General features: G+C 32.9%; 1 protein-coding gene across 2 annotated transcripts; it reads left to right on the top strand.

Moving 5' to 3' along the window:
- The first annotated feature begins 4,454 nt into the window (after positions 1–4,454).
- On the top strand, positions 4,455–11,874 carry LOC110414760 (disease resistance protein At4g27190-like). 2 transcript variants are annotated; one of them, XM_021426165.2, is made up of 7 exons: positions 4,455–4,708; positions 4,816–6,780; positions 7,287–8,604; positions 9,042–9,806; positions 10,032–10,793; positions 11,001–11,198; positions 11,522–11,874. In XM_021426165.2, exons 2-6 carry the CDS (start codon positions 4,835–4,837, stop codon positions 11,166–11,168), a joined length of 4,959 nt encoding a protein of 1,652 aa, XP_021281840.1. In that variant the 5' UTR covers positions 4,455–4,708; positions 4,816–4,834; the 3' UTR covers positions 11,169–11,198; positions 11,522–11,874. The 2 variants fall into 2 exon arrangements, with proteins under 2 accessions (XP_021281840.1, XP_021281839.1); XM_021426164.2 differs by having other exon boundaries at positions 4,455–6,780.
- Positions 11,875–14,776: the final 2,902 nt, after the last annotated feature.

Genomic DNA, 14,776 nt, shown 5'->3' with positions numbered 1-14,776 from the left:
GAACAAAGCAAGTAATTTTTTTTGTCACACACATTTCCTATTTGAGATAATAAATATAATATAGAGGTATTAAGTGTCTCTTTCATTCGTTGTCTCAATATGATATCTATTCAGGTGAATCTTTAAAACTTAATAAACTTCTTTGAGATTTAATAGAAAGTAATGCATCATCTATTATAAACTTTATTCCATAAGATAATAAAATATTAGCTCTTCCAAAGCTTTCAATTAATCTTGTACTACCAAATATTGTATTGACAATGATTTTTTCCATTGTCAAGTGAAAACAATATTTCTTGTCTTTAAATATAGTGTGCGTTGTAACAATGTCTACTAGACATATATTTACCTCATAGATTTTGGATTTAACAAGATGAATATTCATATTTTCTTTAATAAAATAAAATATATACAACAAGAAATTTACAAGTTAACATGAAATAACATTAAATACAGAATTAAAATATATAATAAGAACATATCATTTAAATATAATAAGAACATATTAAAGCTATCTTCGTAATATAGTTATACCAAAATATACCAATTACTATTAAGTTCATTTTCGGATATTTCATTACCAATCAAATGATTAATTCCTTTTTTAGGATAAGAAAATTAACATTGGATATTTCTATTACCAATCATATAATTAATTCATCTTTTAGGGTGGAAAAACATCTTGATATGCTATATCAACTTGGTTATGGTCAAAATCATCACAACATGCTTTAGTTTTCAAAGATGCTTGATAAAATTCAAGATGTACAATAGGTATGTGACCAATGGTAAATACATTTTCTATATTCTTTTTATTCTTTCTATTTTTGTTTTTTCATTATTCATCCACTTCTAGTGGGTTGAAAGTATTCATCCACTATTGGTGGATTGAAAGTATTCATCCATTTTTGGTAGATTACAAGTATTTATCCACTGTTAATGGGTTATCCACTTCTTGTGGTTTAGTAGGTTAAGGTATCTATCCACTTCTAGTCGTAAATTTATCCATCCATTTCTGGTAACAAAATTATCTATCCGCTTCTAGTGGTAAAATTATACTTAATTAGAATAGTAATAGTGTAAATTATTATGATGACCTCTTTCATGTCGATGATCATAATTATTAATTGATGTGGTATTTACTTCAAGGAATAGATAGATTCATGGCCATGACCATAATTATTAAATGATGTGGTATGCACTTCAAGGAATAGATAGATTCATGGCTATGACCATAATTATTAAATGATGTCGTATTCAATTCAGGGAATAGATAAATTTATAATTTTTTATTAGTAGCTCAATTGTCACATTCACTTTAGGGAATGGACATTATGATTTTTCATTAATAGCAAGGGACAAAATATAATATATATATACCACATAATAGCAAAATTTATATTAAAGTTGATTTTTAAGGGATTGAAAATACTAAAGAGATATCAAGTCATTTATTTGACTTTTTAAAATCAAAAATAAAAAAAAAACCCAACCTTTGTGAAAGGATGAAAACAAAATATTGCTAACACTTACCTGATTTGTTAAAACCAGAAATCGAAACCCAATTATTAAAATTTTGTTGAAGCTTGAAGATGATTAAAACAAAATCCAAACTTGAGAAATCAAAAGATTGTTGACTTCATATGTTTTTTATTATAACAAAACATTCTTCATTCATTAATGTCTAACTTCACTATTTAAATGTGTCGGATTTAATCTCATACCTCTAACAAAGCTATTAATTAAAAGCAACTCAAAGAGCTTGCTAAGTTTAATGAAGAGTTAATCAATTAAGAAGAAAAGAGCAAATAATGAACAAAAACAGAACCCTAGTAACTGATTATCAAAGGACCTTAATCAGCTAAGGCATGGCTGTGTGATAAGTTGAAGTGAAACAGAAATATGCTAATTGGTTAAAAGGTCCGGTTAATTAGTTAAAGCATAAGGTCCTAGTATCTTTAAGCGTCAAAAAACAAGTTTGAAAATATTGTTGACTGTTGAAGGAAGTCAAAATGGAGAAGTTCAAAATTCAAAGATCTTCTAGTCTATTAAAGCTGATTTTAATCAGTTATGGTTAAAAGAAGTAAAGCCTCAATCAGTTACTGGAAGCGCTGAACAATTAGAGGAAGACTATTGTGTAAAGAAGTGAAAACAGAAAATTTGTAATCAGTTAGAGCCTATAGTAACCAGTTAGAGGAAGTTTGCTAAAGAAGATGAGTCTAAAGGCAAAGAACTCTTAATCAATTAGAGCCTCTTGTAATCGGTTAGAGCAGTGAACATAGTAGCAGGACAATGCATGGTGAAAAAGCTGTAATCCGTTAGAACTGCCTATAACTGATTAGTCGAAGTTTGTCTCTCTTTTTAAATTTAAACACTAGAAGACAAAAATAACAACTAGAAGTGTATCAGAGTTTTTCCTAATGGTTAGAAATTGTCTTCAACAGAAAAATCCGACTCCTTAGATATAAAAGGAAGATCCAACAGTCAAAGAACATATAAAGTTAAAGATTTGAAGAGAAAAGAGCTACTTTAAGTTAAAAGCCAAATATTCTTCACCAAAAACACTTGTTTTTCATTCTAAATCCATAAAAGGTGTTTGAACTTGATTATAATATGTTCAAACTTGTAAAGGCACTTCTTTTTCATTTTTTTTTTAGAAATTAGAGTGTAAGAACCGCTCTAAAGCTTGTTATAAAGGATTAGAGCTTGGGTTAAAAGCTCTACTTGTAAAGGCTTGGTGGAAGTTGTTAATTCCATTGGTTTAGTAAAGTTGGCTTGAAAATCCTTGATTAGGAGATTAAGGTAGTGGATGTAGCTCAAGGGGCTTGAACCATTATAAATAGTCTTACATTGCCCACTGTTCTTTACCTTTCTTTACCTGGTGTCTTGTGATTTTAACAAGTTCTAGTCCTTCTCTTCGTCTAGTTGATTAAGTGCTCTTCAAGCTCTAAAGAGCTGAGTAAAAACATTGTAGTGCTATTTACCCCCTCTAGCACTTAAACAATACCAATAAAGATCATACTGACAACGTGTTCTGAAAATATAACTTAAAAGAATAACTACAAGAGCAATAAAAGAGAAAGTATTTAAAGGGAAAGAAATTATTTAGAGGGAATAAAAAGATCTAATTCAAGTGTATTTACAAATGAACTGAGGGGGCCTATTTATAGGCAAATAACCTCCTTATCTTGATAGAATTTATAAGATGAAGATAACATTTAGGGATTAGATAGATTAAATCCTAATTAAATCTAATTTATATCAAATCTAGGTATAGATAATATAAATGAATATTCACAAAAATATTCGTAACAAAAAAATAATTGTGTCTTTATGAAATATATGTGTGCTACATTAACATCTCATAAATTATGCTATCTTATGCTAATATACTAAATGTATACTTGCACTCGAGCATTTGACTCATTAATTGATGTATGATCTCTTATCTAAAGAGTAGAGCTCGAATCCTTTTTCCCTCAATTAAAAAAGAAAACACTCGAGTATTTGACTCATTAGTTGATATATGATCCCCTACTTAAAGAATAAAGTTCGAATCACCTCTCCTCCAATTAAATAAAAAAATACTAGACATATACTTATTATTATTATGTATCATCAATAGTATTTACAATAGTTTATTATAAAATACTCAATTTTTTATTTCTAATGACAAAGACAGTGATAAGTAATTATTATTCCGTCTGTTCATCTTTTGTTGATTTGTTTCATAATTTTGTCCACTCATTTTTTTGAACAACTACAACTCTTTTTTTTTCTATATTTCACTTTAATTTTTAATATTTTTCTTTTACTTTTTGACATTAAAACTTGTAGTTTATCAATACCATCATTTTTTTAAAAAGTAAATTTAGAACATTTCTTTTACTCTTTATATAAGCCAAAACATGAACAATTTTCAATATTGAATGAAAAGAGTACTCTTTTTTATTTTTATTTAATATTACATATATTTTTCTTGTGGATAACCAAAATAGTATTTCCTTGGTCCTTTCATTTTTTCAATATGTACGAAAGAAGTTTCAAAAGGAATTAAGGGAAGATCTGAATCTTAGATTTTAAATTTCTAAAGAAGAATAACAAATGTTAAATAAACCTGAATTGATAGTATTCTATTTGTTTGAATTTAGGAGCCTTAGGAGGAAAAAAAATTATAGTTTAAAAAGTGAGGGAAAAACATAATTAGAGAATAATGGAGAAAAAAGAAAACAACTTGTGAATTGAACATATAGTTCTCTTTCAAGTTAGACTATTAGCAATTAGTTTGCCATGACACATGTTTCGTTTTTAGAAAAAGTATTTTCCACTAAAGTGGAATTGTCCACCTCCATTATTGAACCTGCTTTATGGCTTTGTCCACAGACGTCATCCAACGATCGTAGTGCTTACGTTTTGGACGAGCTGATGATAATTAATATGTAGGATTCCACAGCTATTGTTCTCAGTAGAACCGAAGGTTCGAGCCGGAACCCCTTTTGATAATATGCTCAATTTCGTCATAGCGAATACTCAGGAAGCCCAAAAAGCTAGAAATCACTACTTGCTTTGAAACTGCGTCTATTTTCCTTCTTTGTCATCAACAACACGAGTGTCTGTCCTCACACAATTGTGGCTTTATTAATTTTGTGCAGCTGTTTTAGTGACTGAATCCTTTTCGGTCTTGCTTCAATTCTCCCCCAGAAACCAGGTTACTGGCCGAACTTTTCACAATATCTTCTTCGATTCTTACCTCTCTCTCTCTCTCTTCTCTCAATAATTTTACTTAGTAGAATTAATTAATGTTGTACGGCTCAGATATATCATCGAAGAATTAATGGCTGCTGAACTGGCTACATCCGTTGCTACTAGTGTGGCGGGAAACCTGGTGGAGCGATACGTGGTGAACCCAGCATTAAGTAATCTTCGTCACGTGTTTTGTTTTCAAAGCGTTGTTGAAGAATTCAAGGAACAGAAACAAAAATTTTCATCGGCACAAGCTCGGCTGCAAAATGATATTAAGGAGGCCAAGAGGAAAATTCTAGATATTGATCAGGATGTAATGGACTGGCTAGAAGAGGCAGATCAAGTTCAGAAAGAAGTAGAAAATCTGGAAAATGAGATACAGGAAAATAAGACATGTCTCACTTGGTGTCCTAATTGGAGCTGTCGTTACAGGCTAAGTAAGAAAACAGCAGAGCAGACGCTTCGGATGGCTAAACTTGTAGAGACTACTTCAAAATTTGATCCCAGTCGCATAGGCCATCGCGCCACTCTTCCCAACATAGAGTTTCTCTCATCTAAGGATTTCATGCCTTCTAAATCTTCAAAATCTGTTTTAAATCAGATCTGGGAGGTGCTGAAGAATGATACTGTGAATGTGATTGGAGTGCATGGGATGGGAGGGGTGGGCAAGACGACGTTGGTCAAACAAGTGGGAAAGAAAGCTGAAGAAGTGAAGCTTTTCGATAAAGTTGTGATGACTACCGTGTCCCAAAATCCAAACATTGACAAAATTCAAGATGAGATAGCAGATCGCTTGGATTTCGAGTTTGATAAGAAAAGCGAACATGGGAAAGCACGGCAATTATGGCGGGAATTGAAACATGTGGAGAGAATTCTCATAATTGTTGATGATCTTTGGGAGTACATTGACTTGACAGATATTGGGATTCCCGTCGGTGAACATCACACGGGTTGTAAAATTCTTTTGACAACGCGTCTTCGACAAGTATGTTCTTATATGAGTTGCCAGAGGATGATTGACCTTGACGTTTTAGAAGAGGATGAAGCATGGGAATTGTTCCAAAAAAATGCAGGTCTAACTCAAGACTCTGAAAGTCCCGGCTTGCTTGATGTAGCAAGGGAAGTTGCCAGAGAATGCAGGGGTTTGCCTCTTGCAATTGTAACCATAGGAAGGGCCCTAAAACATAAAACTCGCGATGCATGGACAGTGGCTAATAAGCGACTCAAAGACTGCCGCCACTCTGACAATCCTGATTTCTATGAAGACATTTATAGACGTCTCAAGATTAGTTATGATTTTTTGAAGGGAGAAAATATCCAGGCATGTTTCTTATTGTGTTCCCTTTTCCCGGAAGATTATGATATTAGGATTGAAGATTTGACCAGATTTGGAGTTGGGCAAGGATTGTTTCATGATGCTAGCTCAATTGATGATGCAAGGACGGAGATGCGTGCAAAGCGAGAAGACCTCCAAAGCTCAGGTTTGTTGTTGGATAGTAGTAAACATAAATGTGTGAAAATGCATGATGTGGTTCGTGATTTTGCTCACTGGATAATGTCAAAAGGAGACAAAGTGTTCATGGTAAAAGCCGGCCGTGGGTTGAAGGAGTGGCCTAGGAGTGAAAGTTTCGAATGTTTCACAGCAATCTCCTTGATGAACAACAAAATAGAGAGGCTTCCTGATGGACTGGAATGCCCAAAGCTTGAAACCCTGTTACTCGGTGGAGATGGTTCAACCAAAGTTTCAAGTGCTTTTTTTGAAGGAATGAAAGCCCTCAAAGTTTTAACCCTGGAAAGTGTTCTGTTGTCACTTGAAGGACTTCAAGTGTTGACAAATCTTCGAACTCTGCGCTTGGAAAAGTGCAAGCTCGAAAACGTTTCATCATTGGCGAAATTGAAGAAACTTGAGATTCTAGACCTTCGCGGTTCTCATATTTACGAGCTACCGATTGAGCTCAGGGAATTGACTGCGCTTCGATTGCTGGATCTTTCAACATGCGCAATGCTTCAGAGGATTCCCCTTAACTTGCTCCCAAGGTATTATTTGATATCTTTCGAATGTTTATTTGCCCTTTTTCCTTTTCCTACTATTTAATTTATTACTTTGGGTTCTAGAATTTCTACAGCTACGTCTTATTTGTCACGTTAAAACTATCAGAGACGGTTAATAGATTTCTGAATATGCTAACTGATAAGCCTTTGGTATTCATATGATATCAGGGCGTGTAGAGCTTAAGTTTAAATTGTAGTGCTTCCTCTTGTAAAAGGAAAACTATATAGTATTAATATGGTGAAGTAATAAGAATTTATACACATAAAGCTATCTCCCGTGCAAGTTTGAAAAAGCAGAACAAACAAAAGTCAGAGAGTTAGAATGTTCATGATATTTGTATCTTTCTGTTGTTCTTTTTGGCCAGAAACAATAAAATTTTTAAAGCTTAGTATTCCCCAACTTGTCCCCTTCAGGCTCTTACTGCTGGCTTAAAATGCTATTACACTAGGCCATATTAATCTGACTGCTTTGATTATTTTGTATTTTCTAGATTGGTGTCCCTAGAGGAGCTATACATTGATTATCCTAGCTTTGAACAATGGACAACTGAAGAAAAAAGTGCTGAGGGAAGCAATGCCAGCCTATCAGAGCTATATCAATTGCCCCATTTAAGTGCACTCACATTGTGCATTCGTTCTAAATTTCTGTCAAAGTATTTTGTGTTCCCAAACTTAGAGAGGTACGCGATAGTGGTAAATAAATGGCAACACGATCATTATCCCACCTCTAAAACCTTGAAAATCAAGGAATCCTCGTTAAATGCATTTAATAAGTTGCTTCTCACTGTGGAAGATCTTTCTCTGGATAGCATAACAGGTTACAAGAATCTCATTCCAGTATTGGATCGACGAGGGCTCCAGAAGTTAACTTTTCTTGAACTTCAAGATTGCAAGGATATCCAATGTCTGATTGATACGACTCAGCACCAAGTGCCTACCCCTGCATTCTCTAATTTGGTGAAATTGACCATGAGCAATATGGTTTCTCTGAAACAGTTATGCAATGGTCCGCCTCCTAAACAGTTTCTGCAAAAATTAGAAGAGCTCACAATAAGAAATTGCATGGACATGATCTCTGCAGTTCCAGGGGTACAAAATCTAAGAGAGGTGAGAATTAAAGATTGTGGTCAGTTGCAAGTGGTATTTGAAATGGATAAGCTTCTTCATGCCAACCAAGAAAATGAGCCACCATTGCTCTCAAATTTGATACACTTGGAGTTAGAGTTATTACCAGAATTATGGTGCATATGGAAAGGGCCGACTCATCACGTAGGGCTCCAAAGTCTAAAGGTTGTACGAGTACAACATTGTGACAGATTGACATCTTTGTTCTCGCCATCCCTTGCTCAAAGTTTGAGTGAGCTTGAAGAACTGGAGATACTCCATTGCCCGGAACTGAAGCAAATCTTCGCTGAATTCGAAGAAGATGATGAAATATCACCAAACTCTTTTTTGCGTCCTTCACATTTGCCAAACTTAACAACGATTAAGATAATTGATTGTTCTAGATTGGAATATGTCTTCCCGATGTCAATGGCCGAAGGACTTCCACAGTTGAAAAGCCTTTGCATAATTGATTCCTGTCAATTACAACAAATATTCAGCACTGCAAAGGAGAAGGATGAAAAGGACATTGTGCTCTCACAGTTGAAATCATTAGTGCTTCAAAATTTGATGCATTTGAAGAGTTTCTGTCCGGAAAACTGTTTTATTACATTGCCATCTTTGGAAAAGTTGAAAGTGTATAGATGTCCCCAACTGACTCATTTTACCGGTCAACTACCAGCTACGATGTTAGCTCAACTAAAGGTACTTCTTTCTCACACTCACTGAATGATTTACCTCATTCTGAATATCAAGCTTGCAATCTACTTTCTGCGGAGATCTTCAAAGATGACTTGATGCATCTTGATTATGCAGTTAAAGTTCAAAATTGAGCTCTTTCTATTTTAAATCATAATGATCTCAAACCATTCTTACTCTAATCACTTCGGTTATATTGATCCATACAACTTTCAATATATATACAATCTCAAAATTTGTATGCTTATCAAATTCAAGTGATCAAATTGAGTAAGGAAATTCATGTTTGAAGGAAGGCATAAAAGAAACCCTTGCTTAAGTGCTACATATGAGCTTTTGGTAAAGATCTTGAATTCTGGTCTAGTATTTACTTAGACCAAAAAAGAAGTATGTATTTACATTCAGCATTCAAAATCTAATCTAATTAGAGCATGTTTTTACAGGAGCTGAGCCTCTTTAAGGTTGGGAATAATAGCCAATTGTACAATAGTGTTGGCCCCCAATTGAGACAGAGGTCATCCGAGTCAGAATATTTGACAATTGGGAATTGTCCAGAGATATTTCAACTTCAAGGTGGATACCTCCTTCTCAATCTAAAGGCACTACACTTAGAGGACTTATCTGAGTTACAGGTTATATGGAAAGGTCCCAGCGAATTAGCAAGCGTTCAAAATCTCACAATTTTGATGTTGATTGACTGCAAGAGTTTGAGATATGTGTTCCCACCTATGCTTGCCCAACATTTATCAAATTTGAGCTTCCTGTGTGTGAAGGGATGTGAGGCATTAGAGCAAATAATTTGTGAGGGCCAAAGTTCAACATCGACATCAAATGTTCCTCTTCAACCTACAAGCTTCCCTAATTTAAGGAAAACATGGATCATAGGTTGCAACAGCTTGAAAACTCTCTTCCCTATTAGTGTTGCTCATTGTCTTCTCAAACTTGAAGAGTTCAAAGTAGAAGGAGCTTCTAAATTAGAGCAAATATTTGGACATGAAGATGAGACAGACCTCAAAGATGAGAAAGAGATGTTACTTCCTCAACTGAAACGGTTATTCCTTAAAAGGCTACCTAGCCTCGCAAGGTTCATACCGGAGTGTTATCATTTTGTGTTCCCAACATTGGAATACTTGGAAGTAAAAGAATGTTCGAAGATCACAACAAGTTTTCTTGTTGATTCAGAATTTTCGATGCCTGCTCAAACGAAGGTATCCAATAGGCATTCTTCTAATTCTTTTTTGTTTTTATTTTATTGTTGATGATGATAATAGCCAAAGCCTATCTAAGGAGATCAGAATAGTTTGATCATTTTGATCATAGACATTGGAATTGTTATACAGGTTTCAAAACAAAATTCATAGGCATTAGCCTAAAGATTTTTATTTTGGTAGGAATTCATATATAATGATACTGGGTTTGTTATGTATTCACAGGAGTTTTGCCTCTTTAATATCGGAAATAAGAACCAACAGAGTGCCACCATTGTCTCTGAATTGGGACAAAAGTCACCAAATTTGGAATATTTGACTGTTTGGAATCATGAGAAGACATTTCAGGCTCAAGGTGGACATACTCATTCAAGTCTAAGGGTACTGCGATTGGAGACTCTGCCTGAATTGTGCATTATATGGAAGGATCCTCTCCACCATGTAACCCTTGGAAATCTTATTAAATTGAAGGTCATCGGTTGCAGGAGCCTGAGACATGTTTTTTCACCTACGATTGCTCAGAATTTGTTGCACTTGAAATATCTGAAGATTTGGGGATGCGAAGCACTGGAGCAAATCATTGCCGAGGATCAAACCTCGTCATCACATGTTCATCTCCAAGTATGTTTCCCCAATCTGATCAGGTTGCAAATTGGAAAGTGCAAAAACTTGAAACGCCTATTTCCTGCTAGTTTTGTTGGTTATCTTTCAAAGCTCAGATATCTCATAATTCAAGAGGCCTTTGAATTGGAGCATTTATTTGGACATGAAGATGAAGCAAGCACCGAAGATGGGAAGGACAAAAAGATGGTCCTCCCTCAGTTAGAAGTACTATTCCTTGGGAATTTGCCCAGCATCTTGAGCTCCACCCCTGAGGGTTATCATTTTATATTCCAATCCTTACGGTCTTTAACGATAGAAGAATGTCCCAAGATGGCTTCAACTTTTACGGTTGATTCAAATCTTTTTGTTCACGCCAAAACAGAGGTATCCATCAACACTCTTGACCCTATAGCTAGCTTTCTTTTTCCCCTTTATTTATTAAATAATAAAAAGCATGACAGCCTCAAACACATTCTAATCATTGAAAGGTTAGTTCATTACTTTTACGTATTTAATTTTTCTTATTGATTACTAACATTAGAATCAACACACTTCTTCTCATTGTCTCATTCTAATTAATTGGTTTTAAAGGCATTCCAACTTGTTGAGAAAGATACGAAGAAAAGTACTACCGCGATCCAAGGAATCGAAGATGCAACAAACAGGCATTCCAGCAAAGACATTTATTGGTATCGTTGGTATCAACCGAATGTACTACCTCCGTACATGGAAGAACCAGGAGAAAATTTCTCACACTAAAGTACAAAAATATTGCCTTCGGAACATAAGGTAGATGTGCCTACATTCTTATTGATTTATTTCCCTTCATTCATTAATCTAACAGATTTCAAATTTTAAGTTTGGAACTTTATTTTTGGATAGCTAACTAGGCAAGTACTGCTTTCGGCACTTTTACAATTTCTAGTTAATTCTTGGGTGGAGATTAGGCAAAAACTGTCAAAGGTGACTTTGCACAAAATTATCCTGTTTCAATACCATATTACAGGACACTCTCAATTGCTTGGCTGGCAATTCTGGACAGATTACCTATTCTCTACAGAGAATTAGCTCCTGAAACAATGTTCAATCTCTGATACAAATTGTTTTTTCAGTGGTTAGGCTCCAGAGTTCAGAATGCAGAGATCATAAATTCTTCTCCTTTCCTTTTTCTCATCAAGTGTGGTCTGCTATTTTGCAACTGTCCCAGATAAACAGATCAGTTGGTACTTGGTTCAATGGGCTATCATAATCTCAAGGGGAAGTCCATTGTCCTACATCCAGTTTGCCACTACTTTGCAATATCAGCTCTTTGCCATCTTTTGCAGTGTTTTGTTTCAGTTCAATGTTCTGTATTTTGTAAACTTCGGTTGTTCCTTTCCTTTGGTTTTTCCTAGCAGCTTGTTTGTTTTGCAGCAGGACTCCTTTCTTTGGATGAATAAAAGAAGCTTTTTCTTAAAAAAGGAAAGTTGAAGCCAAATTGTTTGTCCTTGCATTGATGACGTAGATAAGTAATTTTAATATTTAATATTTTTTATTTGGTATTTAGAGTTTTTATTTTATTTTATTTTACTTGGATGATAAGTAAATAAGGATTTAGGAATTTATTTTTTTTTATACTCTAAAAAAATTTAAGGTAAAATACTTCTTTATTATAATTTATTTTACTTACACTTTAAGTTTAAATCAAGTAGGATTAAGTTATTATAAATAGTACTTTTAAGTTTAATTTTTAGACAATTTAATTTATTTTTTTTTAAATTATTGAATGATATTATTATTTTTTTTAAAAAATTGTGTGTAAATTTCTACCTTTGAAACTTGATTATCAATTTTAAAAACTCTTGTGAGTATTAGTTTTTGTTTTTACGCTAACTCGCTGCTTCAATTGATGTGTTTGTTCATCAACAATTTGCTACCAAATATTTCTTTCTTGCTTTTGTCAATCATGATTTCTATTATACACTTTAAATAAAATTTCGTTGTTAGTCCATATCCTTTACCCAAAGTTTCATTTTCATCAACAATATTAATTAAAAACTCAATTTTTTATTTTCTACAAACTGATTTAAAAGATGGTGGATGGAAAAATAGATTTTTTAGGTCATAGATGAAAATTAAACATTACAAAAATACCATGAAATAATGATGCAATTTACACTATAGAGTATAATATATGTATCACGCATTGACCCGTAAAAAGAAAGAAAAGTGTTGAACCTCTTCTAAAAGGTATCCATTCATATGATCCAGAGGAAAATAAAAGTAACCAAATAATAGGAATTAATATTGTGTAATCAAAAGCAATATCATAGTGTATGTGCTAGTGGTTGTTATCGTACTCAAATAGTTTTTCAATCCAAAATTTGAGGACATTAAAAGAATGAAAAATGATTTTAAAATTTCAAGAAATATTTATATATATTATCAGACTAATCTGTGTTTCCTTTTTTTTCTTCAAAAAGAAAAATACTACAGGCAAAAAGATGGATAACGCATATTATAGATTTTCAGAAGAAAATACACTGAAAGGCATCTAACATCTTTTTTAGGTTGTATATTAAATGAACTTTAAGGAATTAGGGAAGGAAGGAATTCAAACTTAAGTTCTTAACCTAAAAGTAATATCTAACTAAATCTAAATTTGCAACTTTTTTTCTTTACTAACTTAAAGTAAAACCATCAATCTTTTTTTTTTCCTATATACATGTGATATTAAACTATATAATGAGAGATTATCCTATTTCATTTCATAATTAATTCCTCCTGTCCATTCCATACTTAAGAGCATCCATCATTTATCACTCAAATATAATCCACTATATAAAGTTCATATCAAGGACATAAATTAACATCAAGTTACCTGTCAAAATAAACTGTCATCTATGAATTATTAGGATAAAGTTGGGTAACGCAAATTCATCATTGTTAATCTAAGGCTAAAGCTAAATTATTAGTATTTTAGCACGTCACACAAAGAAAAGTTTTAATCATCATATAGTCTAAAATCATTTGAAAAAGAGCAATAATTACTTAAAAAAAGTTTTATTCAATCGAAAATCTTTTGTCCAAAGCAATATGTCGGATTATCCACAGATGATATAATTTGCACCCATTTTTTAATATTTTCCTATTAATTTTTTATGAAATTTCTCAGCAGAAAGGAATTGATTGGAAACATGATAGAATACGACTCGCAATCATGTGTATGGTTTTGGGATTAGAATGCCTGGTGTGTGTGGTAATCATTGTATTCTTTGAATAAAATTTAATATATTTTTGAATTTTTTAATATTTTTAATTGTATAATAATATCTATTTTTTATTATTTTAAATTCCATAATAATATGGTCCAAATATCTGATAATTGTATAATACATTAGTTTGCATACATACATATTTCGTAGAATTATCAAAATATCCTTTTAACACCTATAAATTTTTCGATTGATTTTCTAGCATACATTTGATGGAATTGTCCATGGATTACCAACGGAATATCCCAAACCATTGACGAAATACTCCAACAGTATGGTGACAAAAGTAAGTCAATAAATGGACCACCATTTCACCTTTTTAATGATGAAATATTATAAAAAATTTCCAACAAATTTGAGTGTCATTACTTTTTCGTACGGAATAGTTTACCTATTAATGTATTGTCGACTAAATTAACCACAAATTTTTTCGATTGATTTTCTAACCATCTGATGGAATTGTCGATGGATTACCAACGAAATATCTCAAATCATTGACGAATACTCCAACACAACGGTGACAACAGTAAGTCGATAAATGGACCGCCATTTTACCTTTTTAATGATGAAATATTGCAAAAAATTTTCAATAAATTTGTATTTCATTACTTTTTTTGACGGAATAGTTTACTTATTGATGTACTTTCGACGAAATTTAACTATCAACAATTCTACCAAGAGTTAATTTTTGACAGAAATTAAGTTTTATTTTTGACAAAAATTTTCATCAAGAATAGTTATATATTTTGTAGTGAATCAGACTAATTCTGGAGTTATGGAGGCACAACTGATGCCTCCGTGGAGCCATTAGTCAGTAGGGACAACTTATCTCAAAGCTATGGCCTCAAAAGGACAAATAAGGACAAAAAAAAAGCAAAGGATAAAGGGATAAGTCTTAAGAAAATTAGAAAAAGTGCGTCAATAATGCAAAACATAGCAATCATGCATAGTAAACTAGAAAAAAAGAGTCAAGAATTAAGGATAAAAGGCAAAGGCATATGTTTTTTTTTAAAGGAAAAATTATATTCCATCATGAAGTGTCAAATTACAATATGAGTAAACTAATTTAACCATCCAAGACCTTTCACATTGTAAAAGACCTATGGCTTAATA

This window comes from Theobroma umbraticum, unplaced genomic scaffold (assembly GCF_002168275.2).
Source record: "Theobroma umbraticum cultivar Fairchild unplaced genomic scaffold, ASM216827v3 scaffold_147.0, whole genome shotgun sequence".
Classification (NCBI taxonomy): domain Eukaryota; kingdom Viridiplantae; phylum Streptophyta; class Magnoliopsida; order Malvales; family Malvaceae; genus Theobroma; species Theobroma umbraticum.
The sequence above is the reverse complement of the archived record's forward strand: the minus strand, read 5'-3'. Positions and strand labels throughout refer to the sequence as shown.

Excerpts from the sequence above, each read along its gene's own strand:
- LOC110414760 (XM_021426165.2), top strand. The coding sequence starts at position 4,835 with ATGGCTGCTGAACTGGCTACATCCGTTGCTACTAGTGTGGCGGGAAAC. Across the intron at positions 6,781-7,286 it reads CCCCTTAACTTGCTCCCAAG|ATTGGTGTCCCTAGAGGAGC; the intron begins GTATTATTTGAT and ends TGTATTTTCTAG. Across the intron at positions 8,605-9,041 it reads CGATGTTAGCTCAACTAAAG|GAGCTGAGCCTCTTTAAGGT; the intron begins GTACTTCTTTCT and ends ATGTTTTTACAG.